This window comes from Saprolegnia diclina, assembly GCF_000281045.1.
Source record: "Saprolegnia diclina VS20 unplaced genomic scaffold supercont1.21, whole genome shotgun sequence".
NCBI lineage: Eukaryota > Oomycota > Saprolegniomycetes > Saprolegniales > Saprolegniaceae > Saprolegnia > Saprolegnia diclina.
Genome location: NW_008246088.1, coordinates 512,473 through 527,416, shown reverse-complemented (window position 1 = coordinate 527,416; position 14,944 = coordinate 512,473). Strand labels below are relative to the sequence as shown.

At 59.4% G+C, this 14,944-nt stretch overlaps 8 protein-coding genes across 8 annotated transcripts; 4 read left to right on the top strand and 4 right to left on the bottom strand.

Moving 5' to 3' along the window:
* Positions 1-50: 50 nt before the first annotated feature.
* Positions 51-385, bottom strand: SDRG_07431 (hypothetical protein; the record flags this gene model as incomplete). The annotated part of the gene is made up of 2 exons (XM_008613264.1): positions 51-89; positions 128-385. The coding sequence occupies 2 exons, from the start codon at positions 383-385 to the stop codon at positions 51-53; spliced, it is 297 nt and encodes a 98-aa protein (XP_008611486.1).
* A 171-nt stretch (positions 386-556) lies between these two features.
* SDRG_07430 (hypothetical protein) lies at positions 557-4,671 on the top strand (the record flags this gene model as incomplete). The annotated part of the gene is made up of 16 exons (XM_008613263.1): positions 557-1,174; positions 1,215-1,643; positions 1,689-1,847; positions 1,893-1,998; positions 2,043-2,289; positions 2,343-2,471; positions 2,518-2,602; positions 2,659-2,721; positions 2,775-2,873; positions 2,923-3,000; positions 3,056-3,342; positions 3,390-3,641; positions 3,688-3,769; positions 3,819-4,180; positions 4,230-4,454; positions 4,504-4,671. The coding sequence occupies 16 exons, from the start codon at positions 557-559 to the stop codon at positions 4,628-4,630; spliced, it is 3,348 nt and encodes a 1,115-aa protein (XP_008611485.1). The 3' UTR covers positions 4,631-4,671.
* Positions 4,672-4,677: 6 nt separating this feature from the next.
* SDRG_07429 (hypothetical protein) lies at positions 4,678-5,916 on the bottom strand (the record flags this gene model as incomplete). The annotated part of the gene is made up of 1 exon (XM_008613262.1): positions 4,678-5,916. The coding sequence occupies one exon, from the start codon at positions 5,914-5,916 to the stop codon at positions 4,678-4,680; it is 1,239 nt and encodes a 412-aa protein (XP_008611484.1).
* A 542-nt stretch (positions 5,917-6,458) lies between these two features.
* On the top strand, positions 6,459-7,288 carry SDRG_07428 (hypothetical protein). The gene has a single exon (XM_008613261.1). The coding sequence runs from the start codon at positions 6,584-6,586 to the stop codon at positions 7,169-7,171; it is 588 nt and encodes a 195-aa protein (XP_008611483.1). The 5' UTR covers positions 6,459-6,583; the 3' UTR covers positions 7,172-7,288.
* A 1,546-nt stretch (positions 7,289-8,834) lies between these two features.
* SDRG_07427 (hypothetical protein) lies at positions 8,835-10,534 on the top strand (the record flags this gene model as incomplete). Its single annotated transcript, XM_008613260.1, has 7 exons — positions 8,835-8,860; positions 8,914-9,706; positions 9,752-9,997; positions 10,043-10,078; positions 10,121-10,228; positions 10,274-10,315; positions 10,361-10,534. The coding sequence occupies 7 exons, from the start codon at positions 8,835-8,837 to the stop codon at positions 10,532-10,534; spliced, it is 1,425 nt and encodes a 474-aa protein (XP_008611482.1).
* Positions 10,535-10,694: 160 nt separating this feature from the next.
* On the bottom strand, positions 10,695-11,493 carry SDRG_07426 (hypothetical protein). The gene has a single exon (XM_008613259.1). The coding sequence runs from the start codon at positions 11,455-11,457 to the stop codon at positions 10,735-10,737; it is 723 nt and encodes a 240-aa protein (XP_008611481.1). The 5' UTR covers positions 11,458-11,493; the 3' UTR covers positions 10,695-10,734.
* A 268-nt stretch (positions 11,494-11,761) lies between these two features.
* Positions 11,762-12,405, top strand: SDRG_07425 (hypothetical protein; the record flags this gene model as incomplete). Its single annotated transcript, XM_008613258.1, has 4 exons — positions 11,762-11,986; positions 12,030-12,087; positions 12,129-12,172; positions 12,223-12,405. The coding sequence occupies 4 exons, from the start codon at positions 11,762-11,764 to the stop codon at positions 12,403-12,405; spliced, it is 510 nt and encodes a 169-aa protein (XP_008611480.1).
* Positions 12,406-12,482: 77 nt separating this feature from the next.
* SDRG_07424 (hypothetical protein) lies at positions 12,483-14,521 on the bottom strand. The gene has a single exon (XM_008613257.1). It carries the CDS (start codon positions 14,502-14,504, stop codon positions 12,513-12,515), a length of 1,992 nt encoding a protein of 663 aa, XP_008611479.1. The 5' UTR covers positions 14,505-14,521; the 3' UTR covers positions 12,483-12,512.
* Positions 14,522-14,944: the final 423 nt, after the last annotated feature.

The following is a 14,944-nucleotide window of genomic DNA, read 5'->3' as shown; positions in this document are numbered from 1 at the left end:
CGACAGCCGTGGTCGCCACCGGAGCAGCGACCGCGCCAGCGACCGCCGCGCTACCGAGGACCAATGTCGCGTTTGGTTGGTTGCTCGGGCTACGTTTCGTTTCGATTTGCCGGACAAGGTCGCGGACGATGGACTGGAGCTCTGGAGAGACGTCATTGCCGAACGATGGGTCTTTGCTGCGCGCTCGAAGCTTTTCCCAGCGCTCCATTGACGTCACCGCAGTCATCTTGACGGAGTACGCAGCGTACTCGGTCATGATCTTGGCAACATGTTCCCACTTGCTCAAGACGTCATCGTCGGACGTCACACGCCACGGCTTGACGACCTGCATGCACTCGCAGAGCGTGAGATCGTCGCGGTCCTTGGCGCGGTCTTCCGTGTTCATGGAACCTGGCTTCCCTCCGCAACACATGATACACGGCCAATGGTCGTGGCGACGCTTGGGACCGCCAATCAAAACGACCGTGCGCGATCTTGCGTGGGCACCAGCTCCCTCGTTAGTAGAACACTCTGAAATCCATATCTCTCGGTAGAAGAGTGCCATATTTTTTCGGCCATGCCCTGCACGATCAAGATCCGGCTTGTCGAGGCCCGGGGGCTCCCGGTGGCCGACCGCGCGACCAAGGTCGCCGACGCGTACGTGGACATCACGTTTGCGTCGTTCGAGGTCCGGTCGAGCGTCTCGCGCAAGTCTCTGACGCCCCGCTGGGACGAAGAGTTCCGCTTCGACGTGGCCGACGACGCGGTCCTCCAGAGCCAGCCCATCATGTTCAAGGTCATGGACCACGACGTGTACACGACGGACGCGACGATCGGCGCTGTGTACGTGGACCTCAACTGCATCCTCATGAAGGACGGCTGCTCCGTGCAAGGCTGGTACCCGATCTACGACACGCTCCTCGGCGTGCGCGGTGAGCTTAGCCTCGTGATCCGCCTCCACTACTTTGGCGACATCAACCCGTTCCGCGAGAGCAGCGCGGGCGTCCAGTTCTTCTCGCTCTCGACGCTCGACCCGGATATCTTTACGATGCACAAGACGCTCGGCTTTGTCGAGGAGCTCGTCGTGCACGCTGACCCCGAGTACTCGTGGAGCGACAGCTTCCGCACGTCGCGCAAGAGCAACGAGTACCGGCAAATGCTGCTCTACAAGCTCTCGTCCCAAGTCTCGACCATGGTACGCTCTCTCCCAGATTCCTCGGTTCATATGCGTGTAGGTCGGGAAGAAGGCCATGGAGCTCGGTGGCAACGCTGTCCTCGGCTACCGCCAGTTCTTTGACGTCGAAGGCGACAGCGGCATGGTCGCGCGCGCATGCGGCACGGCGTGCTTCATCTTGCCGACGGAAAAGAATCCGGCGCCGCCGCCGGACGGACCGAACGTCGTCGCCACGTCGTCGCAGTCGAGTCTTGGGTTGGGCACGATCGAGCATGATGTGGATGTGCTTCTCTCGGGTCTCTATGGGAAGCGGTCGCTCAACAACGACGATACGCAAACGCCGAGCCTCGAGTCGACGTCGGGCCCCGCGGCGTCGCCGTCGCTGGCGGCCATCGAGCCTGCGTCTTCGTCACCGCGTCTCCCGACCATTAGCTTGCGCAAAGCGTTTTGGAAGACGAAGAAGGACAACTTTGAGCTCGGCGCGCACGACGTACGCGTCCTCCTGCTGCAACACACTAGGATGAACACCACGTAGGAAGTGCAACTCTGGACGATCAAGTCGTTCACGCCCGATGCTCGCTTGCGCTTTGGCGGTATCGTCACGGCGCGCTCGGTCAAGTTTCTCGGACGCATGGCCACCAAGCTCGTCGACCAAGAGACACGCGACTCGTGGTGGATGGAGCTTCGAGAAGAGGTCGGTCTCTTCTTCAAACCGATCGCCGTGACGGAGACTGTGTAGGTCCGGTCGCACGCGCAGTCGCTCCAGTGCTCGCACGTCGTCGGGTACATCGAGTCGTGCACGATCCATGACGACGTCTGCGTCCTCTCGGCCACGTACGTTGCTTGTCGCATCGAATTTTTGTGATTTTCTAACTTTTGTATGTGCCAGCGGGACCGCCGCGGTGGTCAAGTATGGCCCCAAGCGCCACCATGGGCTCCTCAAGGCATCGACCGACGAGCTCAGCGACCAGTCGCCGTCGCTTCGCCCGTACATTACCCCATTATGGTAGATATACGATGGAAGCGTGTGCTAGGATGCCTGCACCGCGCCGCCGTGGCAACGCGCAGTCGATCCAAGACTCGCCGTGCTTTGTATGTCACATTCCGTACTCGCGCTCGCTCGCGCCCTTCTCCAAGTGCGACTTCGTGTTGTCAGCGTCGTTTGTTGATACATTGATATATATTGTAGCATGCGCATGGTGCGCTGCGGCATCTGCGGCCGCAAGTGGGTGCCCGAGATGCTCTTTTCGTCCACCGAGCCGCCCAGTGGGATGGCGCTTACGGGGTCGGGCGCATTTATCCAAGCTCGCGTCTGCCGGTATAATCCTCTTTCGATCGTAGAGGCATAAGATCGCGCTTCGTAGGCAACGTCGTCGCGGCGCGGGCGACGTGAACGCGACGATCGTGTCGGAAGCGCTTCCGTTTCTCGAGTACGAGCTCCATCGCCAGGTGTGCTTTGCATTTTTCGTGATTTTTCAGTAATTTTCAAACCATTTTTTGTCTAGCTCATGGCCAAGATGCGTGTGCTTGGCGTCAACTCGCTCTTTGGCTTCGAGTCCCAAGTGCAGGTACCTCCATCGTCCTATTTCGTTGTCGGTATATGGATGGACCTGTGATATAGATCAGCGGCTCGTTTGTCATTGGCATCATTACGGGCACTGGCATGTACCTTCCGGCGCTGCCGCTGCCACAAGTGCTCCGCATTACGCGCAACATTGACGTACGCCGTGCATGCGACGACGACCACACCATTTTTGTGGTTTTTGTAGGTCAAGGACGACGAAGACCGCCGCCTCGTGCAGCTTCAGTCGCAGATTGAGCGTCTTAGCAACCAAAACCGCGCCGCGGTGCGTCTTCAATTTGCATTTTGTCTACTAGTACGTGTATCAACCTTGCGATTAGATGAAGAAGGATGCAGTGGGCACGATCGCGCCCGAGTTTGTGACGTGGAAGCAGCGACCGTTGTTTGAGGACGACGCGCCAGTCAAGCGTCGGTCTCGCAAGGGCCGTGCGATGCGTCTTTCGCGCGGTGACTCGGAGGCCGACGCGTCGATCCTGCGCAAGACGCCGCAGTCGAGCAACGTGAGCCTTGACGAGAGCAACGGCCTCGACGACGACAAGGACACCAAGTCGTCGTCGTCGTCATCGTCGTCCGACTCGGAGGAAGACTTCAACCCGGACGGCTTTAGGTATTATATCGCACACCGCAATGCGGCCATCGTTACAATGGATGTAGCGATGCCAAGCACCCGTTCGTGCTCGAGATTGACGACGAGACCGATGAAGACTTGATGTCGGTCTTGCTCGAGCAGCCGTTGCCTGAAGGCGTCTCGATCTACAACACGGACCGGCTGCCAGGCGCGTCGTCGCCCGGGCGCAACATCCACCTCTTCCTCTCCATGAAGCGCGTCGAGTGGGACGAAGAGCACATGCGGGACACGCGCCTCAACGTGCTCTTCTCCCAAGTGTTTAAAAACCTCTTTGCGAGGTTCCTCTCCTTCTTGCCGTGGGCGCAGTCTCATCCTATTTCGTAGCATCCTCTTCAAGCTTCGGGCGTTCGCGCCGTGCGTCGTCTGCGGCCTCAAGACGCGCGTCGCTCTTGCAGGCGAAAACATTGTGCTACCTACTTTAGTACGCTACCCATCGACTCAATACCGAAACGTAGATTGAGGTTGTCCTTATGGGCATGGCGATGCTCTCGGGGCATGAAAACTCGTGTGACGACGACGTGGTCATCCAGAGTCTCAACTTTCCGGTACCCGAAGACGACGAAGACGCGTTCCATGCGGCCAGCGACGGCAACAACGACGACGAGAACGAGTCGGACGAGTCTGCGCGCCGGGCGCTGCGTCTCCAAATCCAGCAGCACCGCCCGTCGTCGTCGTTCGTCTCGGTCGGGTCGCCGACAGGCCGTCCCACGAGCCCGCTCTCGAATGCGCATCCGAACCCGTTCCACCAGAGCTCGAGTGCCCGCGAATGGATTGAGCTCACGCCGCTTTCGTATGTGCCCGGTTCCAAGATCCTCCGGTGCGCAAAACCGCTCGCTCTACATGGTGCAACAGCAGCGTCAATGTAGCTATCTCGGACGCATCACGCTGCACTTTATCAAGGAGAGCTGGACCGTCCGCGAGCTTGGGGGCCTCGGCGCCTTCTTCCACCTCTTCCTCAGCGAAGCGATTGCTGTTGTCCGCGCGCATGTCCGTGCGTTAGGGGGCAATGCAATGCTGAGCTTCCGCCTCGTGCCGATCGAGTCGAGCCAGCTCTACCGCAACCAAGTGTACAACATGATCTCGGTCACGGGGTATCGCAGCTTCCATCTCCGCGTATCGTATGATATGTGTCTACGTTAGGGACGCGGTGCTCCTCGAACGTGACCAGAGTCCGCTGCCGGTCGGGTGGTACACCAACCAAGCGTCGCGCGCCCACCCGCACCTCGAATTCATCGCCAAGCTCGACGCGCGCAACCACAGCACTTAGAGCCGCGACGCCAAGTCACCAATGCAGACACGTTGCTTGTGGTTGGATTATTCGGGGGCAACACACTGGGCCAAGAAGTTTCCGACGACCGTTGGCGCCATAAACTGAGCGAGAAGCGCCTCGACGTAGCTCAGAACAAGCAGCGTCTTGGCGCTGTCGTCGCCCATGCGGTCGAACGACGCAGCCACAAGCGCATCGACATACGGCTGCAGCGTCGCCTCGGCTATCATCGGTGAGGTGAGGACACCGCAGGTGACGTGCACGCGCGGCAAGTACCGGTCTTGGTTGGCGACCAGCTGCTGCAGAGCTGTCTGGGTATCCAGCACGCAACGTGAGAGGACGAGGCGCACGAAGAGCTGGAGGTGACCGAGGTGCGAGTTGAGATCGTGCACCACGCCGGACGCTTCGAGGTTGGCCAAGTAGGGCACGGGGTCCGCCAAAGCGTTGGCAAGGAAGCCGACTTCCTCGGCGTCCGTCCAGAGGTTGACCGAGACTGATGGCGTCGTAGTGAGCACACAGTGGAACCAGAACGGCGGCAAGTAGAGCGACTCGCCGGGCGCGAGTGTGATGTCCAGCAGCATCTCTTCCACGTCGTCAAAGGCGGGAAAAGCCTTGACCAGCTCGCTTCGTGGACGCGTCAAATCGAGCTGCGACTGCCGGTGGCTCGGGTGGAGACGCGAAAAGAGGTACAAGGACGCGTGGGCGCTGGGTGGGAAGAGGAGGAAGCGCTTGGAGCCGACGACCTGGTGGAAGAGGTTGTGGGTGGCGTCGTAGTGCAGGTTGGCGACGACATGTGGTCCGCCAAGCCAGAGCTTGACCATGACCGAGGAGGCGGCGGCCGGACCGACGAGGCCTGCCAGTGGCACGTCCGGCACCAAGTCGGGTGCAAGACGGTGCAGCTCGTCGTTGAGGTAGTAGCTGCCATCGCCAGTCGCATCAAGAAGAGCCAGCACGTCCTCCCGCACAACCGTCGTTGTTTGGGACGTGGGCGGGAAGCGCGGCGCGAGTTCCATGTTCGGATCGTAGTGGCGAAAGACGCTTGATGGCGCGTACTGCATCGACACGGACGCGGGCAGCCGCGACACGACGTGCGCGAGCGTCCAGTGCGATGTGTTCCAGTGCGTGCTGGTGGGCGACCCGACGAGCCGCACCGGCTGCCGCGCAGTCTGGAGATTCGTCAAGGTCGTGGCGTCCCAGTTAACGCACGTCGGAAGCGTCGGCTGGATGCTTACGTAGGCCATGTAGCCAACGAGCGACGCAGCAATCAACAACGACCCATGCAGCATTCTACTTGGCCTCTGGCCGAAAAAGCTACCTTTTCGAAGGCGAACGCGCCGGTCGACAATCGGCCAAGCGCATCGACCGCCGTTTCCCAGGTCGGGCTCCTTGGCCTTGGTCCAGTCGTGCTTGCCATCGAATCGATGGAAGACGGCGTGATACGTCGAAGAAGCTGGTCGCGGCCGAAGAAGCAGGGAGCAAGTGCTCGGATCCTTCCATGCAAGCCGGTGCCACGTGTTTTAGTGCGAATTTCACTCAAGGCCCATCGACGCCACCGCAGACAGCACCGCCGAGCGTCGGCAACCACCGGCAACGATCGGTGTTGGCGTCGGCGAAGATTGGTGTCGGTGTTGGCGACGATCGGTGTCGGTGTCGGTGTCAACGAGTCGGTGGCGGCGCCGACGGCAACGCATCACCGTGTCTAAAAATAGTTCACGCTTCGAACTTCGCTTTGAGGATGGCTTCGAACTTCGGCATATAAACCGCCCATACAAACGCTATCGAAAATTTCGGTCGGCTGATTCCACAGTGCAAAATTTGGGGCCCTACCCCGCGGTATCGCATTTCGTCCAATGGCATCGCAGGCGGCTTGCATTCTGCGCCAATGGCATCGGGCGGGTGAAGATGGCGGATCAAGATCATTACTGGTAATCCACGCCGGCGCCATAGTCCGCCATGCTGCAAGCAACGTGCGTGCAACTCGGTGGCATGAGCGGATCTGCCTCCGGAAGCAAAAGGCGGCGAGACAGCGCGCGGTGGCACTCGATGAGCTCGCAACCTCCGTCCGAGAAGCTGCGCAAGCGCGACGAGCCGCTCCCGGTCCTCGACGCCGACGTACTCACAACCGCGTTCGAGCCGACGCTGCTCCAGTCCGAGGCCGAGGCCCTCGCGATCGCTGCCGAGATGGCGGCCGACTTTTACAGCGAAGTGAGCGTGCTCTACAACCTTGTCTCGGACATGCGCGTGCTCTCGGATGAAGCCGCGACCATGGACGTGCTCATGGCGCGCCTCGACGCCCATGTCCGTGACGACGACGCCCGCGACGCCGAGAAGGTCCACAACGTCTACCAAGGCATGCTCCACGTCTACGTGTATTTATACCGGGTGCACTTGCGCCACTTTGCACAGCTCGAAATGTCGGGCCACCTCACGCTGTGTTGGCGGCGCCTCATGGCCTTCGCGTCCGAGTACCGCGTCCTCGACACGACCGTGCTCCAGAAGATTTACGACTTTGTCATGAACCTCGTCGGCCGGCCGCTGTAGTCACCTCGTCGTTGTCTTGGATATGTCTACTACCTCCTACGAGGGTCCTCACTCGTACACTACTCACACCGCTTGTCCTTAAACTTCTCTGCTTGAACATGTTTCGTAGTCGTCCAATGCGTGCGTCTTCTTTACATCGGCTACTGTACTTGTCGGCGACGAGACATGGTCTTGGGCACTGACGCCAGCAAGTAGCCAAGACCAGCCATGTCTTCGCGTGATCAGAGGCAGCATCTCCTTGTGATGGCGCCACGCACAAGCACTCCAGAAGAATATCGCCAGTGGTGTGAACATCCACCCGACGGAAAAGCCCGAGTGGCATATGCTGACGCCCGTTTTTGATTCCGAAGCCTCCTCCTGTGCCACCAGCTCCTGTTGAGAATTCTCTTTGCAGTTCGGTTGCAGTCACGCCCCGTGCGACGGGTGTTGCAGTAGGATGAAGATAACGACCAGAACAATAGATTCTCAATGAGTTCCTAAATTGGCTCGCAGCGTGTTGAGTTTGAGTGCATCATATTAGTGAAAGTCCACATCAAGCTGAGCTGAATACTCATTTAAGTGTAGCGATTCAGATGAATTTCATTTGCACTCGACGTTGTCGACGTTGCTACTAACTAGTTGCTACTGCAGATTGGTGTCGCTTGTGGTTCTAAGGTAAAGTATGAGGAGTGTATTTGGGAAGCATCAGATCCTTTTGACTACATGGTTTTGCGGGCCGACTAAAGCCCTTTCAGAGTAGCTGATTGAAAAATATCATGTGCTTCCGACTCGACTAGGTACTAGTTACTCTTCTACTGCAAATTTGAAAATGAGAATTCATGAAGCAGACACGGCGCGCCGTCGCCTTGCTGGCCATTCAAATCGCATCTATGCATTTACAAAGGTTTTTAAAAGCCTCTCAGAATGCATAGTCGAGTTGTGATTGGCTTGAATGCCCCAGCCCTACCCACTCCGCCGTCGCTTGAGCAGTAGGATCTGTTGCTGAAGGATATCGACTCTCCAAGGTAATGAGTTTGGGCATTGGTATTTATATACAAAATCTAGATATCATTAGTACAAAGTACTCATTGTTAGAGACTTTGATGGCGCCTGCGAACGTGGCGGCACGAGCGTCGAGCGCGGGAAACGGGTCCGACTGAAACGATATTTTTAGCGCAGGACCAGGAGCTTCCGCGGGCCATTGTGCATCAGATGTACGGCGCGTATTAACTACCATCCAAGTCAAGTTGACCGCTTGGCCGTTCATGATCTTCATGCTGCAATGTCTGGTATTCGACCCTCCAACGCCCACGAGCAACCACCTTGGTGAAGCGGAGTTGATTTGCCTTTGTTAGCGATGCAAATTACGTTTTTGCGCTGGGCCACGGGTGTCCTTACGGCGTGGGTCTCGTCAATCCATCCAAACGGATCGATGACCTCAAAATTGTCTGGAGCAATTTCCTAGACCCATTCTGTGGATAACTCAAGGACCTTATAGTCTCGTGACTAGGTGATGAACATTGGTCTCCGCATAGTATTGATCAGTAATGGACTAGTGTGATGCTGTTATTACCTTGCGATGCATCGGCAGCACCTCAATCGGCAAAGACAAGTCGCCGTATCCGGTGCGATCCAAAGTATCCGGAAATCGTAGTTTCAAGAAACGGCGAAAAAGGGCGGCGACATGGCCAAGACGACGTCGACGACAAGGTACTCTTCGACGCGCTTCCTTCATCATCCTCATCATCTCCATGACCGGCTAGCGGCGTTCGCCCATGGAGGAATGCGTACCTTCATTTCGCCGACGGGAAGCGCGTCGAGATCGTCCAGGCGCACCCGGCGTGGGGCAACGACGCCATTTCGCGCGAGCTCGGGCGGCTCTGGAAGGCGCTTTTGCCAAGCGAGCGCGCAGTCTGGACCAACCTCGCCGCGTACGACCGAGCACGCTACACGGCCGAGGCCCAAGTCGCGGCGACGCCATCGCTTTTGGACATGGATTTGCAATCGTTCATGCTGACGTCGTCGGCCAATGGCTTGGACGACGCCTTCTCGGCCTTGGACGCGCAACCCACGTCGCCGGTCGTTGCGTCGCTGAAGCGAAAGCACCCGAATGGTGCGTTCTTCTACTTTTGGCGGGCGCAGAAGGCCGCCGTGCAGGCCGCGCATCCGACGCTCTTACCGCAGTCGCTTGGGAAGGAGATGGGGCGGCGCTGGCGCGCGCTCACACGGGACGAGAAGCAGCCGTGGATCGCGCTCGCCGCCGCCGAAGACGCTGCCGCCGAGTCGTCGCCGAAAGACTCGGCCGCGCCCAAGCCGCCCAAGCACGCCTTCCAGCTCTTTCTCGAGCAACGGCGGGCGGCGAATGCGCATCTCTCGTACAATGCACTCACAAAGGAGTCGGCAGCGCTCTGGCGCGCCATGTCGAGTGCGGAGAAGACCCACTTTACGCACTTGGCCGAGCTCGAGAAGGCGCGGTACGAAGCCGAGATGCGCCGGTACACGCCCACTAGAAAAAGCGCCAAGAAGCGCGCGGCTGCGATGCTCCCACGCACAGTAGTACAGCGTTGACGTCGACACACTTGGCGTTGACCGATATTGTAGGTCAAAAAGGCCAGGCGCGAAAGAGCCAAGTACCCCAAGTCGGCGTTTGTGCACTACGAGCTCGAGAACCGCCGTCGGTACCAAGATCGTCCGTACAACGAGTACATGGTAGCGATTGCGAAAGAGTGGCGTGAGCTGCCCGAGACGGCAAAGGCGACGTGGAGGGCGCTCGCCAACGACGATGTGCGGCGATACGAAGCGGAGCAGGCCGAGTCGGACGCCGGGGCGACGACCCCCGAGACCATGGTGCGCTCTATGTATTTTCGAAGGCCTCTGATCTCGGTGGTCTAGTCGCTCAACGGAGCTTCGCCGCGCGAGACGTTGGCGGTACAACCTACTCGAAGAAGAGGCTGTAGACCGTGCGTGTAGGGCCCGCTGCCAACAGCAACATCGGGCTTTGCTCTCTTTGTACACGCCAAGAAGCACGAGTTCTTGGCGACCGAGCCGCATTTGACGCACAACGACCTCGTCCACAAGGTGGGTTTGCATTCGCGTCATACCGTGGGATCGAACGGCGTGTAGGCGAGCAAGCTCTGGCGGTCGCTCGCGCCCAACGAGAAAGAGGTGCGTGTACACTGCAAACGAAGGAGGTTGACGGGATCGTGCTAGCCGTGGCGCAATCTCGTACAAGCGCCAGTGACAGCCGCCAAGAAGGTCGAGCTCACGAGCCTCGACCAGCTGAACCTCATGGACGGCCTCTGGGACGACGAGGCACATCCTGGCGACGACAGCATGGACATGTTGGACGACGCGACGCTTGCGGGTCTCGCCAAGAGTCTGTGACCTGTCGCACCATGTTCTATCTAATTATCAATCTATACAAGCATCACTTGTGTTGCGCATGAAACGCAAGCTCCGACGACGTGGCACATGTGCGCGCGTCGGCGCAGGCACTTGGTCGTTGTCCCTTTGAGTATGACTCGCATATATGGGTAAACTCGAATGGACTCGTCGAAAAAACGTGTATTAGTACAGAGGTGCGACTACGCCGACATGATTTCGTTGAGCGCAACTTGGACATCGCCGTTGGCGCGCTCGAGCGCCGCGATCGCCACGTCGTCGGCCGCGTCCGGGAGGATGTCGCGGATGGTCGCGAGCTGGTACGTCCACTTGGCGTCGACGGGCGGCGGCGCCGTTGTTTCCGCCGCCGCGGGTTTCTTTTGGAGGCTCTCGACCAAGTCTTGGGCATACGCCGAGACGCCGGTCGCGACGGTGCGCAGGTTGACTTTGGTTTCCTCCATAAGCTTGTCGACTTCAATGTCTTGGAGCGACTTTTTGGCGCTCGCCAATGTCGACTTGGACTCTTCAAATGTCTTGGTGTAGGCGTGGTTTATCGCGGCGCCCGTGTCCTGCACCCATGGCTCGTGCTTGACCTTGTCGAGCGCGCCCGAGATGGTCGCCAACGCCTTGCGGATGCCTTCCGAGACATTCTCGTGAAGCGTCGCCTCGGTCTTGGAGACAGCAAAGAAGCGCAAGCTCCCCGCACTCGCCTGCGCCGCGCACGCTGCGTCGAAATCGGCGGCGCTCGCAACGCTGGCAAAGGTCGCGTCTTGCGTCTTGTACTGGAGCGCAAAGGTGCTGAGCGGCAGCTGGAACGTGGCCTCGAAGAGCGCGACGAGGTCGTCGTAGCCAAAGGCCGGTAGGTCGATGCGAATGCGGTGGATCTCGCCCTTGAAGCCAATCTTGAGCGCGACCGTCGACGCCATCTCGTTTTGGAAGTGGTTCCGCAACGGCAAGGTGCGATTTCGCGCGATGCCATTGGCTAAAATTCCCAGGCCCGCCTTTCTAGATACGGCGACCTGCCGCCGCCTCGCTTGCCCGTCCTCGTCCCGCGCTCCTCATGCGCGTCGACGGTGCCAGCGACAGTGATGATTTAGCGTCCAGATGTATCCTTTTTTTGCTGTCGTGCCTCGAGCTTGGCAGCGGGATCGAACCGTGGGCCAGCGTCCCGAGCTGTGATTGGCTGCGGCAAACGGCCAATTCGCAATCCGTCGTCGTCGCCGCAGCAGCATGTCGGTCTACGAGAAGACGCTGATCCCGCCCTTGAACTTCTCGATGGTCGACTCGGGCGTGTACCGGTCCGGCTTCCCGAACAAGAAGAACCACGCGTTCCTGCAGCAGCTCGGGCTGCGCTCGGTGCTGTACCTCTGCCACCAGGAGCACCGCCCCGAGAACCTCGTCTTCTTTGAGGAAAATGGCATCCAAGTGTTTCAGTGCCCGATTGACGGCAACAAGGTGCGCGTACCGACGTCCGCATCGAGTATGCACGGCCACGTAGGAGCCCTTTCTTGGCATCGACCCCGACTCGATGAACACGGCGCTGACGCACTTGCTCGGTGCACCCGCCGCTCTCGATAGCACCTCACAAACCTCGTAGATGCCCGGAACCACCCGATCCTCGTGCAGTGCACCAAGGGCACGGTACACGACGCGTGGTGAGCGAACTGTTTGTGCTTACGTTGCTGCTCTAGCATCGCACGGGCTGCGTCATCGGCTGCCTCCGCAAGATCCAGCATTGGTCGCTCACGTCCATTATCGACGAGTACTGCCGCTTTGCCGGGCCGCGCATGCGCCTCCTCGACCAGCAGTTCATCGAGTTCTTCTCGCCCGTGATCGAGTACGACGAGACGTACGCGCCTCGGTGGCTCTACTAACCCGTCGCACGATCATGCACGTTGAGATCGTATCTTTTGACCCAGCGACTGCCACGCATGATGCGCAAAACCATAGATATAGAGACAAAAGCATCGCTCGTAAGTTCTTAGTTCTGCGGCACGAGCTCGATGCGCTGGTTGTCGTTGCCGGCAATGCACGTCCACATTTGCACGTTGTGGTGCGGGTCCGTCGGGTCCACGTCCAGACACTGCCCCGTATGGGTCGCGTGCTCGACCTTGCCGTTGGTGACGCGCCACTTTTGGTTGCCATTCGACGCGTCACACGTGTACGTGTGCACGCGGAGACGGCCGTCCTGCGTGTACGCGTCGAGGCACTGGCCGTTGCTGACCGCCTTGATCTGCTGCGTCGACGCATCGACTTCGAAGAGCTCGTTGACGTTGAACACTTGGCCGTTGGCGTACACGCCCGAGTTCCACTCGGAGAGGTAGAGACCCTTGGGCGTCCGGAGCTTGACGAACGACCGGACGGGGCCGTCGCACGCCGTCGAGAAGCGCTGGCGGAGGTCCTGCGAGTTGCACGTGGCCACGTCGATGGTCGTCGACGCCGTCGTCGTGAGGCAGACGTTGTGCTTGCGGTGGCGGACGCGGTCGCCCTCGACAGTCCATTGCTGGTTGACGTTGTCCGAGGCGCACGCCCACGTGTGGAGGTGGAAGGCGCCGTTGGCTTCGTACGCGTCGAGGCACTCATGGTTGCTGCGGACGCTAATGGCACCCGACGTCGGGTTGTAGTCGAACTGGGCGTTGGGGCTGAGCTCGATAACGTCGGCGTAGAGAGCGCGGTACCACTCGAAGACGCCGCGCTTGGAGAAGGTGCAGAGGCGAAGGTAGTTGGCAGAAGGGGTAGACGTCGGGGCGGTCGTCGGGCCTGTGGTTTCGGCAGCTGTCGGGGTGGACGTTGGAGCGGGTGTCGGAGCTACCGTGGGAGAACTACCCGGCACAACGGCATTCTTGGGCAGCAGGTTGCGTTGGCGGAGGAACTGGATGATGCTGCTCATCTTGATGCCGCCGTTGACGTCGCCTCGATCATCGCAGAGCCCGCAGTTGTGCAAGGCAATGACTGCGTTGTCCTTGGTGCTCAGGATCGGCGCGCCAGAGGAGCCGTCCGCCGTATCGAGCAAGTGACCGATCGAGCCCTTCGCTGTATACTTGAAATTGGGCATGCAGCTGGCTTTGTCCAAGTCCGTAATCGTGGGCACGTCGCCGTTGTAGGTCAAAGAAAAGCGCTTTGGCCAGCCCTTGGGGTGATGCGCTGTCCAAATGTGCTCTCCGAGCGCGGGGGGCGCGTCGCGGCCCTGAAGGTAACCGTACTGCGCGAGGCCGACACTTGGGTTGTCGATTTTCACCAATGCAAAGTCGAGGAGTTCGTCCCAAACCACGAGCTTGACGCTGCTGGCGACGACGGTGCCAGGGCAAGCAGACGCGACCTTGTTCTGTGGGTCCTTGCACGTGCTGCAACGCGCGTCAAACTCGACTTGGGTGTTGGCGGCGCCCCGCTCGGAGTTGATGCAGTGGCTGTTGGTGAGCATGTGCCCTTCCGAGCCAAAGAGCCAGCCCGTGCATCCCCGCCCGCCGCTAAGACGAAGGCGGGCCACGGCGCGGCTCGTTTTATACTTGACGGGCTCGAGCCCTTCAAGACACGCCACCGCCCGCGACTCGTCTGAGATGCTGCAGATGGTTTCGAGCGGCCCCGACGACGACGGGTCGGGCGTACCGTGGATCACCTGGTCGATCTCAAACACCGATGCATTCGCTGCCGTGTACGTCGGGGCGGTGTAGGCAATGTCGATGGTAGAACACGGAAACGACTCGGTGTAAAAGTCATTGCGTGCGCCAATGAGCTCCATGTGCTTCGAGCCGTCGGCACACGCAAGCGACACCGTCGCCGTTGGGGGAAGCGCCAGGACAGTAAAATGAACGGCGAGGAAGCTGGCGCCGTCGCGACGAATCGTGTAGTGGAAGGACGCAGAGCTGTTGGCGCGCAGGTGCAGCGGTACGGGATACCCAATCTCAATCGGCTGTGGACTCGCATGGATAGCAGCAACGAGCACACCGACGAGCGCCGCGACGAGCGAGACCATGGTGTCGGAGGCGCACGTGGAAAAATCAAAAGTGAACTCGTTGGCGATGCGCAAGCAACTGGGTTCAAAGGCTCAAGACCGGAATATACATATGTACGGGAGGCTTGGCCAAGCTCACCCACCTCGTGACACTCGGGATATCTGAGTATGCCGCCATTCGCTTGTTCAGTATGTCGACGTCCAGAGCCGGCGAATACTTTGCGGACAACACCCATCGTGGCAACGTTTTAAGCGAATTATGCGACACGGTCGAATGATCTGAGAATCTGATTTCGAGTCGCTCGTTGAGAGAGCTCGTTGAGAGGCGGTTGAGAGGGGCGATGCGAAACGAGAGCAACACACATCTCAACAAACGCAGTGCTGTAAACGACAGTGTGCTGAAAACGGGGCACAGCGCTGTGGCTTATCACGCAACTGGATAATGGTACCCAACCGCACGT

Coding starts and splice junctions, on each gene's coding strand:
- SDRG_07428 (XM_008613261.1), top strand. CDS start 6,584: ATGCTGCAAGCAACGTGCGTGCAACTCGGTGGCATGAGCGGATCTGCC.
- SDRG_07426 (XM_008613259.1), bottom strand. CDS start 11,457: ATGGCGTCGACGGTCGCGCTCAAGATTGGCTTCAAGGGCGAGATCCAC.
- SDRG_07424 (XM_008613257.1), bottom strand. CDS start 14,504: ATGGTCTCGCTCGTCGCGGCGCTCGTCGGTGTGCTCGTTGCTGCTATC.